Below are 21025 nucleotides of genomic sequence, written 5' to 3'. Positions count from 1 at the left end.
TATATACACACACACACACACACACACACACACATCTTTAAATTCTGAGTTTATACATCACAATACAGATATTTTTCGCAATTATATCTCAATTTTGAGAACCCCGTGGCGGAAGCTTCCAAAGAAATAAGATGTCCATACGTTATGGTGTTTTAGGGAATAAAAACCTTGAAAGCAATTCTCACCACAAGGTGTCAGTCTTGTATTATTACTGAAATCATAGGACACAGGATCCACTCGCACGACATGGTCATATGACATATTTGTAGAATTGTTATAGATTTGCGAATCTCACCGATTTCCGTCCCTCTTCCTACAGTAAAGGTCAACCCATAACCCTTCAGTGCAGCATCCGAGTCCGTCTCGAGAACAACATATGCGACTGAGTAATCTGGATCGGTGTGCTGCGAATCAATCACATTTACAGCCAACTGTAATGCTTGCATTATTGTTGGTGCATCCATTAACTCTGATCACTGAAATAAACTCGATGCAGAAGTGAATCGTTAGTAGGCTACACACCATTGCATCCGATCCGTGTTGTTCCAGTGACGTCGGGAATCTTACGTCGCACACTGTCAAATGTGTTATTTTGCTTTCCAGCATTTTGTTTCAGTTGCAAACTTTGCACAGACTCGCCAGTTGTGAGCTACACTTGACTTTAAACACTCCGCCCAAAGATAGCTACGATTGGCCTTTTGACAAGACTGTAGAAATGTGATTGGCGTTTTTGGAACGACGTCACAAGTGACAACAACGTGATCACATGATCAAAAGAAACGAAACCAGGGTTGCGTTCAGCCCCGACAAAAACGGTGCAAAACGTTTTGTAAACGGAAACAGTGATGCCCCTGATAGCACACATACATCTCGGAGACGTCTATTTGACGTCTGCATTTACATCTGCAAGACGTTTTTTTTTTTTACAGTGTTTGCTCATCTGCAATACGTCTATAAGACGTTTTCTATCAGATGTCAAATAGATGCCTACTAGATGTCTTTAAGATGTTTATGATTTAGAATGTATGTCAAATTGACATCTTACAGACGTCTATCAGATGTTTGTACACAGCAGATGCTTTCCAGATCAAGTGATCTTTAACAGACATCTTGCAGACATATGTGTATGTGTATGTGTATGTGTGCTATCTGGGGCATTGAACACTGTTCTGATGACAAGAGTTGCAACTATGGCAGCTGCGAAGGCCATTCTTTGTGTTCTTGTGGAGCCTGATGAAATCGCGATAAATAAAACAGTGATGCCCCTGATAGCACACATACATCTCAGAGACGTCTATTTGACTGCAAGACGTATTTTTTACAGTGTTTGCTCATCTGCAATACGTCTATAAGACGTTTTCTATCAGATGTCAAATAGATGTCTACTAGATGTCTTTAAGATGTTTATGATTTAGAATGGATGTCAAATTGACATCTTACAGACGTCTATCAGATGTTTGTACACAGCAGATGCTTTCCAGATCAAGTGATCTTTAACAGACATCTTGCAAACGTATGTGTGCTATCTGGGGCATTGAACACTGTTCTGCTGACGCAAGAGTTGCAACTATGGCAGCTGCGAAGGCCATTCTTTGTGTTCTTGTGGAGCCTGATGAAATCGCGATAAATACATCGTTTCCAGGAAACATGTCGTTCAAACCGGAAACCGTAGCAAAACGGAGCTCAACGGTTTGAGCTTGAACGTACCCCAGTGCTGGCGAATACATGGCGTTCTGTAATAGGAGGAATATTAGTATTAGAGTTTATATCTCACAATTCTGAGGGAGAAAAGTCAGAATTGCGAGAAAAAAAGGTAATTGCGACTTTATGTCTCGCAATTGCGAGTTTATATCACGCAATTCTGACTTTATTTCTCAGAATTGCGAGTTTATATCTCACAATTATGACTTTTTAACTCGCAATTGAGAAAAAAGGTCAGAATTGCGAGATAAAAAGTCGCAATTACCTTTTTTTATTATGTGGCGGAATCTGTAGTCCAGTGTTTCCCAACCGGGGTGCCGTGTAAAAAATCATTTTGTAATATTTTTAAATTGCTAAAATGTTCAAAAAAGCATCTATTATATAATATCCATTTCTGATGTCGCCAATAATTAGAGACGCTACAGAATTCGGGCGGAAGTAGTATGTCATCCGGGTACTTCTCGCCTACTGTTTTTTGAATACTATGAATTCGGACATACTACTCGCCTCGCATACTGTTTTTCGCCTACTATATAGTATGGAAGTATGCGATTTCAACGGCGACGTCTTTGGTCCTTGGATATTTGCGGTTAGTTGACGCGCGCATTCAGAACATTGGCGGGAGACGGTTTACACACAGTGATATTGCGACAGTTTATTTATTCTAGCGATTAAAAATGTCCAAATTAAAACTAGGAGCATGTTGTTCGGTGGCTGGATGCTCTCTGAGGCCAGGAACTAACTTGCTGTCGGAAATTAAAGTGTTTAGATTTCCGAAAAACAAAACACAACGTGACGCTCGGATTGCAGCCGTGAAGAGAGAAGGCTGGATAGCGACTAGTATGGCAAGCCGTTTTAGCATTAAAGCGGTTTGCCATAGACTAGCAACTCGAGGATATGTAGCACACATTTTATATCTGGTAAGTAAACGACGTTTTTGTAAGGGAATTATTATTACTGGATTCATTTGTATTCCTATATGTTCACTAGTTACGGACGTTGAATCTAAGTTTAAGCTAGCATTGTGGCTCCGTCATTGTTTTCATATGCAGATAGCTCGCGTTTTGATTGTGAAAAGCAAGGGTTTATTTCCGTTTGCATTTCTAAATATTCTGTGGGCTGTTATTAGGAAAGTAGCAGTTTGCATCAGTTGTCTGGCTATCTATACAGCTGACAGATGCAATGCGTAACACTTTATAAAAACAAAACAATTGTGTAACATTAGCTAACTGCATTATTTCACGAAAGAGAATGGTAAACAACATTTCCCCCTTCATTTATTAAGCTTTGTTAATGTTAATTTCATCATGCAGTAATGTAACAATAACAGTATTATTTTTTACATTTAACCTAACTAACCTGGATGAGTTAAATATTGAAGAAATATTCTTAAATGTAAAAAATATATAGGCCTATGTTTTTAATTACTAACGTTTTCATGTTTAAACTCGATTTTGCCATATGCTGGAATGTTTTTAGTCCACAACAAGCAGTACTGTTCTTTATTAACTTTAGTAAATTTTTATATAAATTAACGTCAATAAATGTTGTAAAATGTTAATTGTTTGTTCATGATACCTTAAATATTTACTCATTTAAAGGGGTCATATGATGCTTTTTTTAAAGATCATTATTTTGTGTATTTGGTGTAACAGAATATGTTGACATGCTTTAATGTTCAAAAAACAAAAAAATATTTTTCAAATACTGTACATTATTGTAGGTCCTCTATGCCCCGCCTCTCTCAAACGCTTAGATATCTACAAATTGAGACCACTCAGCTGCTAGCATGAAATTAAGTGTTAATACAATTAAATGTTTTTTTTTCATCTTGTTTTCATCATTCACCAAAATGCTCTTGGCATTTGCTCATAATGTTCATAATCTACACTGCATAAAATGCTTTTCTTACTTGGTATTTTTGTCTTGTTTCTAGTCCAAATATCTAAAAATTCCTAAATCATGAAGCATTTACTAGACAAGTAAAAAGTATTGTCTTGTCTAAAAAAAAAATTGAGTTTTTGCTTAAAACAAGCAAAATTATCTACTATTGGGGTAAGAAAAATAACCTTGTTTTCGGGAAAAATATATATTTTTTTATTTTGTTTGTCTTTGACTTAATTTTGACTCTCTTTTTTTTTCAGAAAACAAGACAATAATTTTTACTTAAGTAAATGCTGCTTGATTTAAAATTTTAGATATTTGGACTAGAAGAAAGACAAAAACACTAAATAAGAAAAACTTTTTTGTAACGTATCTTCAACCAGTGATGTGTGAAAGGAAAGCTATAGTTTATCCCAATCATGTTTTTCTACTTTTGTCTTTAGGCAAGCCATCAGATGACCCTCTAAGTCCAGACTACATTCCATCAAAGCTTCCATACAGACCTGACCCCTCCAGAAAAATGGACCGATATCAGAGGTCTCTGAGACGAGCATCAGAGGTATATGAGATGAACACTGCGGAGGAAGTAGAGCACATGGACACAGATGTAACAGAAGTTAAGTCCTACAGTGATATGTGTGTTGGAACAGATCTCGCTATGAGGGATATTGAAGACCTGGAGAAACTGAACACATCTTACAAAGACCAAGTGAGACGCCTAGAGTCAAAGGTTCAAACACTCACCTGTGAGAGGAAACATCTGAAATCCGATGTGGATTTAAAGGATGATCAAATCATTCACTTCTACACTGGCCTTCGCTCATCCAAAGTCTTCTTCGCACTTCTGACATATCTCACCACTGCTTGGAGACCGAGAACACTGAGCCCTCCAACAGCTCTCCAGTTTTACTTAGTCTTAATGAAACTGAGACTTGGCCTCACTCATAAAGATCTTGCCTTCAGGTTTCATTGCAGTTGTGCAACAATCTCTACAATATTTCATGACTGGTTGAACATCATGGCACAGCGTTTCACCTCTCTAATTCATTGGCCTTCAAGGGAAGAAATTAAAAAGAATCTTCCTACCCTGTACAGAAGCCCCCCTTTCAATGCAGTGAGGTCTATCATAGACTGCAGCGAGATATTCATTGATCGACCAACATCACTCCATGCAAGAGCAATGACCTACTCCAACTATAAGTCCCACAACACCATCAAATTCCTGGTTGGCGTCAGTCACATTCCTTTCCAAGTCTTGGGGTGGGAGAGCCAGTGACAAAACAATCACCAAATCGTCTGGTTTAATTGATCTTTTGGAAGAAGGAGACATTGTCATGGCTGACAGAGGGTTTAGTTATAAATGTTTTTTTAGTATCATCTTGAATAAGCTATTTCACATAATTGCTTCTTTGAAAGCTTATATTTGTATTGCTGTATTAAAAGCTCACTGTATTATGGGAGAGAAATGGACTGAGCGAGTGTGATTTTATATATATATATATATATATATATATTTCTGTAGTATTAAATTGTATCATGTTTATCAAAATAAATAATATATAGATTAACAGTAACAAACAACATTAATCAGAGTAAGTTTATTTAACAATAACTCATAAAATATTTTAGCAGCCCACCCAAGTTAACCACAGTAAAATAAGATCTGCTTAATTTGTAAATATATACATATTTTGTTCGTAATTAAGAACACTGCAAAATCACTTCAGTTTGAGAATGTAACAAGACTGCAACAAACAGATAACAGCACTTTTTTCACAACAGTACTATGGTTCACTCTAAAGACGATCTACATTTGTTTGGGAATGGTTGTTCAAATGATGTAAAACCAATACTGAGACATCAGCTTACAATTAATTGAGTTGGGGTATAAAGACGAAATCAAACTAGAATAATTCAACATGTAATAATACACTTCACAACCGGTATCTAAATGCATATAGCAGGGACCGAACTAGACAGTATCATTTGGATTGACGAATTTGGACTATATTGTAACAATGTTGTAACATTACATAAACCAATTAAATAGTGCCTCAGAATCACTTTAACTTAATATAACTTATTCATAAAATCAAATACAACTTGTACTCTCACAGGACCCATGTTATCATCTAAAGTGCCTCACCGATCAACAGCCACGCAACTTTCAGTAAACAAATGAATGCATTGCAGCAGGGGAAAAAAACATAAGCTTTAAGAAGCCTCAAATACAGACTGTCCTTCCATACGAGGTTTGGGTTGATGGAGGTTCATGTGCAGAACTTAATGTCAGTCTTTAACAGTATCTGTGGCTGTTACTGAAAGGCTCTCTGTGCGGCTGAAGATGCAGCTGTGGTGGCAGCAGACTGGAAGGTTCGGTTAGTGACGACCCCCTGAGAAAACTCTTCCTGTGCCTTCTGGAAGGTCGCACCTGTGTGTCTGTACATGGAGTGAACCTGAAAACAGTGGAAGTCAGTGCACAAGTCCCAAACTGGAGTTTTGAACAAAAGTACATAAGTAATGAACAATATAAATACACTCTTAGAAAAAAAGGGTTAAAAGCTGACACTGGGGCTGTCACCCTTTCAAAAGCTACACTTTTGTACCTTATTTGCAAATTAGTACCTTAAAGGTACATACTAGTACCTAAAGTGTATATGGGTCAAAGATGAGACATCCCATTTCAGTGTCCGCATAAACTTAATTTTACAAAAGCGATTTTATATGCATAAAAAGCATATTAATGAAAGTAAAATGTCTACTTTAATATTTCAAATAGCTTTTGAGAAAATAAAATGTCAACATTTGGGTGAAATATTCTTCCAAGGTCATTCAGCATTACATATATTTTTGTAAAATTTAAACAATCGACTTATTCTGACCCGTACTTATTAAAATATATAAAAGAAAAAATTCTCATACTAAATTTTATTCTATTTTAAAAGATGAAACAACTTAACTTAAATTGACAACTAATGATTGTGGTTCTAAATATGGCCGACAACATTTTTTGTAATATGAAGTATTGTTACACAATGACATTTTAGTGGGTGTTTTCTGTAAATCGTAGTAAAAATGTATGATATCAAATCAATCAATTAACATTTATTTTTATAGCGCTTTACAACACTCAAGGTGACCAAAGTGCTTTCCAAAAAGAGCAGAAAATAATACAGTAAAAATTAAAGTATAATTGGCTACAGCAAAATAGGTAAAATAATAAACCATAAAATACATATAGGCTAGTCATCATTTTTTTGCTCAGCAAAAAGTAAAATGAACCAGGACACATTCTAATGTACGGGGGGAAAAAATAAAGCTGTATTAAACTTTTATTGTTTTGATGCTTGAAAACAAATTTTTATCTTTGATCAACATATTAGTACCAAATTGGTACAAATTAATACTTTTAATATCTGTAAAGACTGACAGATAAAGAGAAACAGACAGATAAATATAGATCGATTTTACACTGATGTATGCAAGTGCAAGTAGAACATATGCACATTTACAACTTTGCCTAACTTACCATTTTCAGTAAGATAATGGACAGCACAGCATTGCCACTGAAGAATCCAGCCACCACCATCATGAAGACTGACACGGCTATGCTAGTCTTGAGCACAGAGATGGCCGTGATCCAGCCACTGCGAAACAATCATTACATCACCTTAATGCTTTCAGCAGGCACTTTCAAACCATCTCACAAACACAGCAATACTTAAATATAATAAACCTTTCCTCAACGAGCAGACAATCTGCGCTATTATTCCTGTTCTTAGCACAAACTGTGCTGGATGGGACTGTCAATGTTTAATAATGAGGGTTAGAGATTTGTAGGTAGTATGAAACTGTAAATTAAAAAGGCACATTGCTGAGAAGAGCACAGGATGCTTCACCAGAAAAAAATATGACCATGAGAAATAGAGAACAGAGCCCACACTCACAGAGAGACCCCGGAAAATGACCACCGGCGGATTATGAAGTGGAGATCTGTCAAAGAAACATGCAGAGAGGAAGTACACACAAAGATTCAAACACCGCACTTAAAAGAGAGCCAGTGATGGAGTACCTCACCTGTTCCCCCAGCCGGGGATCCCCACACTCTGAATGATGTACACTATTACTTGGAATGAGAAAATGAAAAAGAAAAAGAAGAAACTGAAGGAGCTGTCAGATCTGCAATGCAAACAAAAGAAACAAGTTACAGATGAAGATGACGATACTCGTGTCTTTCAAATAAAATCAATAAACCTCTCTCTCTATGTAATTGAAGCACCTTTCTGAACCGCAAAGATTACATTGTGACATTACTTATTGTTTTTCATGACTATTAAGCTATAGTAAGACACTACATGCAAAACCGATGTTTTCATGCTGATTGCATAACATGTTGTCTTTCAGACTAGTGGAAAGAAAGCATCCAAAATACACAACTAAGTGTTTATTTTATTACACTTGCATATTTATTTGTGACCCTGGACCACAAAACCAGTCATAAGGGTCCATTTTTTCGAAATTGAGATTTATACATCATCTGGAAGCTGAATAAATAAGCTCTCCATTGATGTGAGGTTTGTTAGGATAGGACAATATTAGGCCGAGATGCAACTATTTGAAAATCTGGAATCTGAGGGTGCAAAAAAAATCTAAATATTGAGAAAATCGCCTTTAAAGTTGTCCAAATGAAGTTCTTAGCAATGCATATTACTAATCAAAAATGAAGTTTTAATATATTTACAGTTTGTTTTCATGCTGATTGCATAACATGTTGTCTTTCAGACTAGTGGAAAGAAAGCATCCAAAATACACAACTAAGTGTTTATTTTATTACACTTGCATATCTATTTGTGACCCTGGACCACAAAACCAGTCATAAGGGTCCATTTTTTCGAAATTGAGATTTATACATCATCTGGAAGCTGAATAAATAAGCTCTCCATTGATGTGAGGTTTGTTAGGATAGGACAATATTAGGCCGAGATGCAACTATTTGAAAATCTGGAATCTGAGGGTGCAAAAAAAATCTAAATATTGAGAAAATCGCCTTTAAAGTTGTCCAAATGAAGTTCTTAGCAATGCATATTACTAATCAAAAATGAAGTTTTAATATATTTACAGTAGGAAATTTACAAAATATCTTCATGGAACATTATCTTTACTTAATATCCTAATGATTTTTGGCATAAAAGAAAAATCTATAATTTTGACCCATAAAATGTATTTTTGGCTATTGCTACAAATATACCCCAGCGACTTAAGACTGGTTTTGTGGTCCAGGGTCACATATTTATCTGTAGATTTCAATTGCAATTAGGGATGAGCGTATCGATCCGTAGTATCGATATATCGTATTGAAAATAGTATTGAAAGTATCGATACTCAAACTAAAAATATCGATACTAAGGTGTGTTTTATTTACCAGTGGTTTTGTTTATTTAACAAAAAAATTATAATGTGTACAATATGCATTGAATTGGATGAATAACCTTTGTTAGCGAGTAATTGTGTATAGGATAGAACTATTTTCCTGCTCATCTGAACACGCAAATGTTGCAAGACAGAACCAATCAATCACAGAGAGCGTTCACTCACTTCTGACAGTGCATTCAAACGGCTGCGTTTCCCAAAAGTATCATAAAGAAAGCATTAAAGCTTTTGGGAACGGCAGCACTGATCAATGCTTATCAGAGGACAGAAGGACAGAGTTATTTCACAATAAACCAACTGAAATTGTAGCCTACATAGTTTGTGCAGTTATTTAAATTGAACGTTGAAAGATAATATTGATCATGTTCTATTCTGTAATGTTAATAGAATAAAAAGATTGCATTTTATGCATGCAACAGCCTGTCACCGGCAGTCCCTTATGAAAATGAACCATGGTTTTACTAAAGTGACTGTAGTTCAACTGTAGTATTTATAGATTTGAATCATGTGTAAACAAAAAACACATTTGAACCACGTGTAAACAAAAATATAACCTAATAAGTTACAATTAAGGCGTATTGAATGTTAAAAATGCGTTTTAAACAAAGTTAAGTGCTTATCATTACCCATTTTACTCTTAGTAATTTAATAATTTAATACATTTCATAATTTAAAAGTTTAGTTCAGAAGTATCGAATCGGTATCGATATTGATGATACTGCCTTGAAAAATATCGGTATCGTATCGAACACAAAATAAGTGGTATCGCCCACCCCCAACAATGCATATCTTTGAAGGCTGTTTTCTCAAAGTAAGTCTCCTGCACTGAGCCAGAAATCTCTACTTTAGTAGCACTTACACAAAACGTTCCAGTTTTAGTCCTAAATACATCCTGAAGGTTTTTACAGAGGGCTTTGTGCACCTGATTTAAATAACATTTAATCCTAAAAACATGGTGATTTTTTCCCCCTGGCTGTTCACAGTATTTTTCTATATTCATAAAAGTGATAAAAGGAGATTCTATATCCGTTCTATAAAAAAACCTGTCAACAAAATGAAAAAGATTTTAGCTTTATCCAATATTCAGGTACATATTCAAATAAGTGCATATTTAATTAGATAACACCTCGTTTTAATCTTTAAGCAGCATTTTAGAAAAATTCTAAGTTTTAATGTACTGTGATTAATTGACTGGGGAAGTGTGGTGATATCTGCAGTATAAGTTAAACATTTTTATCCTATTCACCTGTGGTGACTTCTGTCATTACTGTAATGAGGCTGTGAGGCTGGCATGAAAATAATGCAAAACATCAACACTGAACTCACTTAAAGGCTTTGTATACGGGTCGGTACCAGCAGAGGAAAGCCACAGGAGTGAACAAAATAAACCAGAGGATTGAGAGTCCGAAGTCCACTCCATTCTGAGTAGATACAGTGAAATACACCAGACAGGCCAGCAAGTTCAGAAACAGCGTCACACTGTGATCTGTCGAAAAAGAAGATGTGAACCGTTATCTAGGCTTACTTAGAGTATGAACATTTCCTCAAATGTTTGCTAAAGCATACAACTCAAAATATTTTGCAGTACGTAGCATGTATAATAGGCACAATATGCCTGGCCAAAATGAGCAGTATACAACAGAAAACCGTGCATGAGATAATGCATCCCAAAAGGGAATGTGTTTGATTTAACCTTCCATTTCCAGTATGACAAATGAAGCGCAAACAATATGAACTACGATTTAACACCATAACATTTTATGTTATACGTCATGTTATTTTAGTTTCATTGATTTACTATTATAGTTGTTGTTTATCATTTAAATGAGATTTTATTTGTATATTTTGTTGTACACTTTAATGTTACTTATTTAGCTTTAGTAATTTTGTTGTGCTTCTTTAGCATTTTTATTTGTGTCTAGTTAGTTTTTATTCACATTCATTTATTAGTTTATTTAGTTTGAGACATTTTTTTGCCGTTTTATTTGAATAACCGTGCTGCAGTATAATTATAGCAAACTATTCCATTGTGAACTCTGCATTCACTTACACATCCAGAGGTAGTACATCATCTTGCAAACCCTCTGATATTCCACAGGGATTTCTTCATTAAAATCCTGATAGAAGCATGGTTTTATTGGGAAAAAATCAGGCAAAGGTGGCCAGTTGTTTTCTTTACCTGCAAGCGAACAGTTTGCGTCATGTCAAGAGTCCACGTGACCACAGAAAAAAGTCTTACAGAATAAGATATGTATAGTGTGGTTCACCTAATGCCGTGTTTCGATCCCGAAGCTCCTGCTCTTTACGCTCCAGCTCAGCAGCCCTCTTCTCCAGCTCCGCTTGCTGACGGAGGAGCTCAGCCTGTCCTGCAGCGACACTGGCCTGATGGAGGAACCAGATACATGCTGCTGTACTGCACTGAGGTTTATGTATAAACCTAACATCTGTTTGGTTGCCTTTTTATGAGCAGCTTAAATATGCATAAGCATACAAATATCATGCGTTAAGTATAGTTCAGCATCAACACTGTACTGACTTGTGGACTGGGCTCCACTGTGGTCTGAAGGACAGCTGCTTGAGAGGTGGCTGATATGGGAATGGTGCGCTCATCCTTATAAGAGAGTGGGGGGGGAAACTCTTTGATTACATACAGAACAGCTGTTAAAATTAAAACATTCCAAAAGGAATTCCTATCAGAATTGCAAACTATCCTAAAGGAATCAAATCAAAGATCCAATAAGATATCAACTCAAATTATGAATAAATACAATCAAAAATAAGATTTCAATTCCCTCAGCATGATCTTTGATTTGAATTGCTCTTTTTTTGGCTCCCAGAAGGATCATTTTGGTTTCAAATTATGACAAATTATTGAATTTTTTTGATCTATGCTTTGACTAGATATCAAATCAATGCCAAGAGGACGTGTGACAAGCCTTTTGACTTGAAAATGTTCAAATGCATGCTTACCAGAGCAGCGGCTGTAAATGGGTTAAACTCTCCCATGCCATCAGCTGCAGTGTTGGTCACCAGAGTAACAGACGGATCCTGTCAGGCACATGAAATATGACTTGTCTATTCATTTAACACTTTAAATGTAATGCACGGTTTTTGGACATGTGCCCTGGCGTTGCTTAAAGGGATAGTTCACCCAAAAATGAAAATTCTGTCATCATTTACTCACCCTCAAGTAGTTTCAAACCTGTATGAATGTCTTTGTTCTGCAGAACACAAAGGAAGATATTCTGAAGAATGTGGGAAACAGAGCAGTTCTGGGGAACCACTGACTTCCATAGTATTTTTTTTTCTCCTACTTTGGAAGTCAATGGTGCCCCAAAACAGCCTGGTTACAAACTTTCTTCAAAATATCTCCCTTTCTGTTCGGCAGAACAAAGACATTTATACGGGGTTTGGAACTACTTGAGGGTGAGTAAATGATGACAGAATTTTCATTTTTGGGCGAGCTATCCCTTTAAAGTACCTTGGAGTGCCATGTAAATACTGCCAGTACATGAATTCAGAAATTGTTCAGTACCACGACATCTCTGAAACGACCAAAGTATCGGTTTATTTTTTCTTTTATTATATTTGTATCGAAAAAAGTATATACGTTATCCGTGGCCGTTATAATTCACAAACGCGGAGGAAATTAAATGAGATGCACCTGTCCGGTGAGGCGAAGGTAGGTTTTTATGATGGGAAAATCCTTTACGTTCTTTACAGAATGATAAACAAGGTTATGACGGTAACTACCGCAGCAAAAACTCAGTTGTTATTTTTGAAAACAACACGATTTAATTTAACAAAATACCACTTCCTCTATCGTCATCACAATCGCTCTGATTGGCTTGTCAGCCTAACAGTGAAATCTGATTGGCTGAACGCCTGTCAATCTCACCTCCATACCAACCGAACAGGTTTGCAGCGCAAACAACTTGTGTAACATTTCTCACATTACTGAAGACATAATAAAGCAGTAGTTATTTACCTGAAAAGGACTGACATCAACTGGTTCGGCAAAGGGATTGTTATCGAATCCAGACATTTTGTCTTGCGGTAAGCACAGGTGTATCGGTGCTCGCGCAACTCCCTGAGCGCACACACACACACACACACACCTCGCTGCGCATGCGTGATGGCATCAGGCGTCACGTGACTCCGGGGTTAGTTTGATCTCATGTTCATTTTGTCTTGCGGTAAGCACAGGTGTATCGGTGCTCGCGCAACTCCCTGAGCGCACACACACACACACACACACACCTCGCTGCGCATGCGTGATGGCATCAGGCGTCACGTGACTCCGGGGTTAGTTTGATCTCATGTTCCAGCTCTTCTTACACTGCTTGAAATTAATACTACTCGAGTTCTGATGTGGAGTTACCCTGCTACACGTATAGAAACGTACTGTGAAAGGGAAGAGCATGGTGCATTACCATATATATATATATATATATAGTAGCAGGAGAAACGCAATGTAGTACCACTACAGTATCAATTTTTATTCTTTTGTTGTGTTCTTATCAATTGATGGCTATTCAGTCAAATATATATATATATAAAATTCCGCACCTTTGCCTGCAGTAAGACAAGTTAAACAGCTCTAACACAATTAAAATTCCCTTAGGCCGGATGCACCCATTTGGCAAAGGGAGAAGAGACTCGAGCACCTCTTTCAGGCTTGCAGGACAAACCGGTAATTCAAGCTTTCCTCCAAGTGCTTAAATCAATACAAAACTGAATGTGGCTGGAACAAGTTAAGCCGTAATAGTTGCACAATAACTCAGATCTTTCATTTAACAAACTGTTCTTATTTGTTCAAAATGTGTCATTTATTTTACAACCATTGACTTTTTTTTTCTTTCATAAGAAATACTTGTTCAACACTTGACTCCATATGACAAATCTGAGGCCAGACAGCTGTTTGCTCAATCCTGCAGGCGGTGTGACCAGTGTCCGCAATGCATGAGATCTAAATAACACATTATAAATTAACAATTTAACAGTCTTCATTCTGAGATTGATGTCATGCGTTTATGTCCACAGAGTCGTTCCTGTGAGAAACACAGCCTTTGCTAAACATCATCACACGCAGAAACCCTTAACAAGCCATGTTACTGGGTATAATCGCAGTTTATCACGAGGGTGACAAATTAATCTTGATGTTCATGATCTTTGCACAAACCACAGTGACAAAGAAATGACAAATGGTCTAGACACAGGAATATTTTGCTGGTGGCACAAGTACAATATCTGATTTTGTTCAGCTTCCTTGTATCAATAACTAACAATGGAGAGATATCAGAATCTCTGCAACGCTGCTAATACAGCAGTTGAATGAGAGCTGTTAGTCAAATCTGAGCATAGCCCCCCAAAATGCACTTGTGTGGATTACAGCCAGGTTTTATTTAATAATTAAATATTTAGGAAAAAAAGGGGAAATATCACATTACAGTATATATATATATATATATATATATATATATATATATACAGGCAGAAGAGATCATTTGGTAATATATTAAGTCATTTTATGGCAAGGGGAATCATGTTTTCAGGGCATGAATGATCCTAAAATTCAGTAAAATTATTACATTTAGAATACCATAAGTAATCCAGTAACTCTGCGGTTTTGCGTTTTAACACTGGTTTCTTAGAACAAGACTGAGGCAGATAAGCACAAATAATAGGAATGAGAATCTAAATGAATTCAACCAACTGATGGATGGCTGTTGACGTGATTTGGAAGACTTTCGAGTCTTCATTTAGTGTGGGATCCTCTGGCATTATAACACCAGTTTGCTTGGTCCCTTTAATGGCATCATTTCCATCCAAGCACAATACAAAAAGCAGCACAAACATATCCAGAGGTTTTTTTCATAAGACACACACTCACACACATACGGAGGAGCCTCACACACATCCACACAAACCCAACGTCCTCGCTTCTCTCTCCAACTCATTCATGACCGATACACGATATATGAATTCAACAACCCAGCAGTCACTGGTGCTCTGGCTTTGTACACTTTATATCACATAATATATTTATATAGATTTCTATATTCCATGTACATAAAATTTATTAAATAGGCTTGGGGGCAAATAAATTGTAGTGAATGCTGTAAACGTTAAAGCAGCCCATGGTTTAGCTTGACTTTGTGGAGTTCATCAATGGCTTCGTCTCCCGCCTTTGGACCCCGATCACAGTCACGGAGTTGCCAATCAAAGCCCAAAGGAGATCATTCCACACTGGAATGGTTCAGCATTCCCTTTGCCCTGCTTTCCTTCACCACACGTGCCCAACAGAGCTGTTTTCTCACATGCAGATCGGAAAGCTGCCCAGCTCTCTCTTCCTGCTTTTCCGGTCAACATGGCACTTAAGGACTATAATGCAGCAAATGTGAACTCAAGTGAGCTAGCAGGGAGGGATGAGCTCTTTTTTTCGTGGATGGACGTGGAACCTTGTGGCCTTCATACCATGAACTCGTTGCTGCCGTACACCACCACCTGCTGGGGCGGCAAGTCTGGATCTCTTTTCGGCCCTCCGCCCATCGGAGGGTCACGGTGCCTCTGAAGTGAGTTCTTGGCACCTTGCAGCTGCTGTTTGCCTTTTTCTGGGTTGAAGGTGCCGCGGCTGGTGAACTGCGGTCTCTCCTCTCCATCATGCTCGGGCTGGTCCAGGCTCTCAGGCGGGCTGGATAGATATAATTGGGTCGAAGGCGATTTGGACCGCAAGCGTAATTTATGGGTTCGCACAGGTGGTTGCACATAGGAAGACGACACAGAGGAGACGGTAGAACTGGAATCCATGGAGTCCAGGGATTCAGGCTGCTTTCGCAGAACTCTCCTGCTCTTCCCTTCAGACTTCTTGGGCCTCAAGGCGGCCAGCGCTGGGCCTCGCTCTGTTGAAAGACAGAACAGCAATGAGAGGTGTGCTGGAAAATCACTGAGCACCAGTGCTGGGATCTTAATTTTCTTTTCCATTAGTATGACAGCAGGGCACTGGCATTCAAACTAGTATAGGTTTTCCAGTTTTAAAGTGACAAAACACTGCATTGCTGGTTTATATGTCATTGTTTGGATATAAAACATAAGGCCACTTCACATACAGCTCACGAAATCAGGCTTGTGCTTTGTTTAAGCTATTGAAAAAAAATGGGGGGGGAAAAGCCCCCCACAAGAGTCACCTAAGAGGGGAATCCCCCCATTTTCAAAAATGAAATTCAAGCCCTGAATAAATGTCTGTAAAAATCCTGATTGCAGCATCACTATAAATAAATCTACATGATAAAAGGCGGCTTCAAAAAGATGGGTATCGGTTATCGTATCAGCAGATACTGCTTCCTGTGATCGGCTCCAAAAATCCTGATCGGAGCACCCTTAAAAACAACATGAAATCTAAATGTATTTCCTTTAAAGGGTTAATTCAACCAAAAATGAAAATTGTCATCATGTTGTTCAAAACCCATTTACCATATGTGATATGCTCTCTTTGATAGCTCCATATATGTGCGTTGATCAATGTTTATATGTACATAAACGTCTAAATTATGTGATATAAAGCGTTTGTGTCTCATAAGAAGACTTGTCTTAAAACGCTCAAGTAACATTAATTATTTTTACAATGTTTTTAAGGTGATGTAAATGATGACAAAAATGGTCTTTTTTGGGTGAACTTTAGGAAGGTTTTATTTACTTTAATGAACATTCTAGGCTTTTTTTTTTTTACGTTTTATCAGTGCATGTTAACTCCCAACACATACAACTTTGAACACATTGTAATCACTTTGTCTTAAATGTCTCTTCCACTGACATCAATCATTGGGTTGCACAGGCTATCGGATAATACTGTACGTTACTGGATAATTTGGGATAATAAAAAGTCAACAGCTATTTATGTAATATTTTAGCAAACTCATTGTCATTGTCAAACTCGTGTACTGATCATTTTTCATGATCTAATCAATTCCAAAATCAAACCTAAATCTATTCTCGTTGCATTTCCTGTTGTACTTGGAAATGCATCGTGTTATGGAAGTAAAATGGGTTGTGAAAATGACGTGGATTAAAAAGCAGCATGTAGTTTGGAAAGATAATGTTTTAAAATGCTTTCATTATAAGAAGGGTCAATATCATTCATGCTGTCACCTGTTGGGGGGAGGGGGATTGTTGGAAAAGGAGAGGAACAAATTAAACAAGCTCATAAAGAAGGCAGGTTCTGTTGTGGGGAGTGTGTTACCCTTCATAGAGGAGATGATTTACAATTTGGTCTCTATGGCTGCATTTACACTGCAGATCTGGATGCCCAAATCGGATTTTTTGACTATATCCGATTTTTTTGACGACCCGCTTACACCTTCTTTTAAAAGTGACCCGCATTCGATATCTGCATTTACACTACACAGGCTTAACTTGACGTGGCTCAATGCATTAGACAGTGATATTAAAAGACCAAACTCTGCACACACTATTAATAAAGCATACTTTGTATAGAAAAGCAGATGAGATTACACCCGAACGAATAGAGTCTCCACAACAATTAGCGATAGATTGAAGCGCTCGTCTGTGTACACGTCACTGATAACAGTGGCAACGAGCACTCAGCATGATTTTAAAAGCAACACATTTCAGCGCCAGATCGCCTCTTATTTCCACATATGAATGAGGCCTGAAACCGATCTGAGAATATCAGAATCCATGTGCTTTTTGCCTGCTTACACGTTTGTGGGCCATATCCGATCTGTGCCACATGGGAGGAAATAAAATCGGAATTGGGTCACTTCAATCATGCAGGGTAAATGCGGCCTATGGTGAACCATGATTGTCACCTCTTTCATGAAACAGTTTGAGCCCTTGTGAGTACATTTAGCTCAAGATTAATTCAATAAATTAATTTAGGAAGTCTTTTTTACCAACTGCTGTTAGATTGTACAATCAGTGTAATACAAGATGTTAGATTGTATTACAGAATCACTTTGTTGTATTTAATCATAATGCTTTGTGAAATTGATACTGGGAATTACTTCCTGTTGTGAATGTCTTTTTTATATTTTTATTTATTTATTGTTGATTATTGTGGTGTGCTGCTGTGACATGTAAATTAAAAAATTAATAAAGTTTATCCAACCCAATTTACTAGCAACATTCAGTAGTTACTCACCAGAGAAGTCCGAAATGGCTCCCTCGGAGTCCACATTCAGGTTTTCAGAGCTGTCTGCTGTGCCTATAGAGGCCTCTGACTCCAGAGTCTCATCATCGGACGCCCGCGGCTCCAGAGCAAGCATCTCAAACGTCAACTCCTCCCTATGAGGTGATGATCAAACAAATCTCAAGCTTTGATTGTGTTCATAACTGATTTTTGTATCTTTTAATAATTAATTTTGAGTAAAAATGTCTCAATTTCTCAGGAGAATGATCAAACGCTAAGGTCAAAAGGAGATGGTATTACAACTGACAAGTCTGGTACATTGCATTGTGGGATACCCAATGCAGTGTGCCCTGGATGTATAGTGAACATTATATATAGAAAGTCTTCTGGGTGTTTCGTACCCTTTGAGTATTAATATACAAGTTAATATCCAATCCCAGATGCTAAAGCCAGTTCTCTTACTTTTCTTTCTGCAGACTCTCGATTTGTTCGGTCAGGACTTTCTCTTCCTGCTGCATGGCAACTTGTTGTTGCTCAGAGACTTCTGGATCTCTGCTGACTTCCTCATCTCCGCTCTCCTGCATCACCTCCGGGGCAGTTGGAGACCGAGGACTGACTGGAGGAGACGGTGTGTGATAACTCACCTTGTGCGCCTGGCCCTTACCCTGTCAAACAAAACACAAGACAACATTACGAGTGGTGGAACTCGAGACAGATCAGGTTTTGCTATTAATACTGCTACAATCAAACAAAGTGTTTGCTAGTTTCATTCTCAAGACTCTTTTTGACTACAGAAACAAAACATGAATACAGGGTCCAAAATGAATGTTTTTGTCCCAATGGCAAATTATTAATTAGGCTGTTATTATTTTGTGACTTGACTCACGTATGTCAGTGATGGTCAGAAATGTATTTTTACACAGCAATTGAAATTGTGTGTGTGTGTGTTTGTGGAAACATTTAAAGTGGCCAAGTAGCCATTTCGGCTCTTGCAATCGTTCAGTTTGGACCCTGGATGGACAACACAGACTCAATTCAGCCCAAAGCTGTTACCTTTCTGAATGAATTTGACTACACATTACCAACCAGAGAAAGCAAAATATTAAGCACAAGTAGTGAATGCAACAGAAATGTTTATCTCAAAAATTCCCAAGTCATGCTGTGCAACATAATGAGAATGTAATGGAACAAGGTGATTTTGTCTATAATAATAAAGTGCTAAGTGATTAGCTAACATCTAAGCTCTTGAGTTTCTTGATCAAGCATCTGGATGTCATGATCATGAAGACAGACAGACCACACAGTGCTGGGACACGGCATATGTGATGACACTTACAGTAACAGCGAGTACATAAATACCTACCGCCGCAGCACTGCGGGTTATGCTCATAAATCTAATAGCAATTATTACAGGTTTCTGGATTAGAGAGGAAAGGGGAGGGAAAGGAGAGACTGGGGTTAGTGTCAAGGCAGAGCTAATGTGGGTGATTTACTCAAGTAGGACATGATCTTGGAACAATATCCTTTTTGGTCTTGATGTATCTATGTATCTTTGGTCTAGCAATGTATCTGTCAGATTTTAGGGTGAACATTAAGCTTATAACTGGGGTCGGAGCTTTATTCTCATCAACCTGTCATTTTCCTCTGATTTTAGGGGTAGGTTTGGTATGAAGTTTGAGATTGGAGATAAGAATGTTCCAGGACCAACACTTATCCTACTTCCTGGATCAACATCTTTTAATGTTGTAGGTTAAGGAACAAAATTCCTGTCAGCCAAATCTTATCATTAACTACCTCTAAAATAAGAGGGGAAATAAAAGGTTGATAAGAATGTTGTTTCAGGTCCAACAAGGATGTTGATCCAGAAATATGCCCTATTTAGCAAGGTTTTGGACATCTGGGTTATGTGAATGTCTGTGGAAACATGAAATTCACTCTTAACTCTTACCATGGACCTGCGGATGAATGTTAGTCGGCTCTTGGCTTTGTTCTCCGCAAATTCCAGAGTGCTGATGTCCTTCAGTCTGGCCTTATACTTATTCATCTGCTCGCAAATGATCAGCTCGACACACCTTTGAAAGAAAAAACAGAAGTATTTTAATTATATCACTAGGCTAAATAAACTGAACTAGTACCATCAAACTATATGAAGTAAGAGTTGCCCATTACGCTGTGGTTTTCCCAATGTCCTGAACGCTCCGCAGAGGATCGGTAGTGTCAGGGCAGCGCAGGATGCAGGGGGCAAACACGATAGCCAGCGCATTAGCAGACATACGGTTTGTCTCCTCCTGCAGGACAATCCTGTAGACAAGCAGTCGACAAAGGGATAGGATTTATTGCTTGTTGCTTGATTGTGTATCCCCACTCAATGTTTTTAAAGCAGTCATTCTTGCATACATTATTTTGGTGAAATGGGAAGTTGCAGTTGCCGTCTCACCTGACCAAATGGAAAATAAGGCGCTCCAGCGTGTTCAGATGAGTTCTACTGAGCTGGTCGATTATAGAGTAAACCCCTCTAATCACTTCTTTTTTGTCCTGGAGACCTGAAGAGACATTACCATAATGTTTGAACATTATGCCTCTATAAATGTGTAACTGATTTAAACACAGGCTTTCAAAAGGGCCTTTATAACAGTACTGCATCTGCAGACTCGTATATAAAATGTACAAAAATGTATATATATATATATAAAAAAAGTAGTTTTAATTCTTTAATCATTTACGGTTAAAACATTATTTTCATCTATTTCAAGAGTTCAAAACCTATAAAAAATTATTAAAACAAATTTAAATTCAAGACAAGGGAAATAAATGTAATGTAAAGGTAATTAAGTAAGAATCTAGGTCAACACAACTTCAGTG

The 21025-nt window shown here is 37.6% G+C and overlaps 3 protein-coding genes across 7 annotated transcripts in view; all 3 read right to left on the bottom strand.

Moving 5' to 3' along the window:
- enosf1 (enolase superfamily member 1) overlaps positions 1-684 on the bottom strand; it is an 8177-nt gene extending 7493 nt beyond the window's left edge. The window contains exons 1-2 of the mRNA XM_016284552.1: positions 523-684; positions 296-404 (exon numbers count right to left, since the gene is read on the bottom strand). Of these exons, the coding sequence (XP_016140038.1) occupies positions 296-404; positions 523-606 (193 nt within the window). The 5' untranslated portion in view covers positions 607-684. The remainder of the gene's footprint in view (positions 1-295; positions 405-522) is intronic.
- A 4535-nt stretch (positions 685-5219) lies between these two features.
- Positions 5220-13300, bottom strand: LOC107594486 (secretory carrier-associated membrane protein 2-like). 5 transcript variants are annotated; one of them, XM_016284553.1, is made up of 10 exons: positions 13201-13290; positions 13004-13060; positions 11986-12063; positions 11552-11626; positions 11283-11397; positions 11066-11194; positions 10342-10501; positions 7663-7764; positions 7115-7232; positions 5220-6041 (listed from the first exon to the last, which is right to left on the bottom strand). In XM_016284553.1, the coding sequence occupies exons 1-10, from the start codon at positions 13285-13287 to the stop codon at positions 5901-5903; spliced, it is 1062 nt and encodes a 353-aa protein (XP_016140039.1). In that variant the 5' UTR covers positions 13288-13290; the 3' UTR covers positions 5220-5900. The 5 variants fall into 5 exon arrangements, with proteins under 5 accessions (XP_016140039.1, XP_016140042.1, XP_016140040.1 ...); XM_016284556.1 differs by lacking the exons at positions 13004-13060; positions 13201-13290 and adding exons at positions 12497-12560; positions 12680-12831; XM_016284555.1 differs by lacking the exon at positions 5220-6041 and adding an exon at positions 7533-7578 and having other exon boundaries at positions 7121-7232; positions 13201-13300.
- A 1213-nt stretch (positions 13301-14513) lies between these two features.
- LOC107594483 (unconventional myosin-IXa-like) overlaps positions 14514-21025 on the bottom strand; it is a 141340-nt gene continuing 134828 nt past the window's right edge. Inside the window, exons 38-44 of the mRNA XM_016284549.1 lie at positions 20601-20706; positions 20333-20464; positions 20112-20235; positions 19217-19234; positions 18626-18828; positions 18176-18318; positions 14514-15917 (exon numbers count right to left, since the gene is read on the bottom strand). Coding sequence (XP_016140035.1) covers positions 15487-15917; positions 18176-18318; positions 18626-18828; positions 19217-19234; positions 20112-20235; positions 20333-20464; positions 20601-20706 — 1157 coding nt within the window. The 3' untranslated portion in view covers positions 14514-15486. The remainder of the gene's footprint in view (positions 15918-18175; positions 18319-18625; positions 18829-19216; positions 19235-20111; positions 20236-20332; positions 20465-20600; positions 20707-21025) is intronic.

Source organism: Sinocyclocheilus grahami, unplaced genomic scaffold, assembly GCF_001515645.1.
Source record: "Sinocyclocheilus grahami isolate Dianchi unplaced genomic scaffold, SAMN03320097.WGS_v1.1 scaffold184.1, whole genome shotgun sequence".
Lineage (NCBI taxonomy): Eukaryota > Metazoa > Chordata > Actinopteri > Cypriniformes > Cyprinidae > Sinocyclocheilus > Sinocyclocheilus grahami.
Note: the sequence above shows the minus strand (reverse complement) of the source record. Positions and strands in the feature narration are given on the sequence as shown.

Coding starts and splice junctions, on each gene's coding strand:
- LOC107594486 (XM_016284553.1), bottom strand. CDS start 13,287: ATGCGCAGCGAGGTGTGTGTGTGTGTGTGTGTGTGCGCTCAGGGAGTT. Junction 11,195..11,282: donor GGATCGAAACACGGCATTAG/GTGAACCACACT, acceptor GTTCGCTTGCAG/GTAAAGAAAACAACTGGCCA. Junction 10,502..11,065: donor GATGTACTACCTCTGGATGT/GTAAGTGAATGC, acceptor CTTTTTCGACAG/ATCACAGTGTGACGCTGTTT.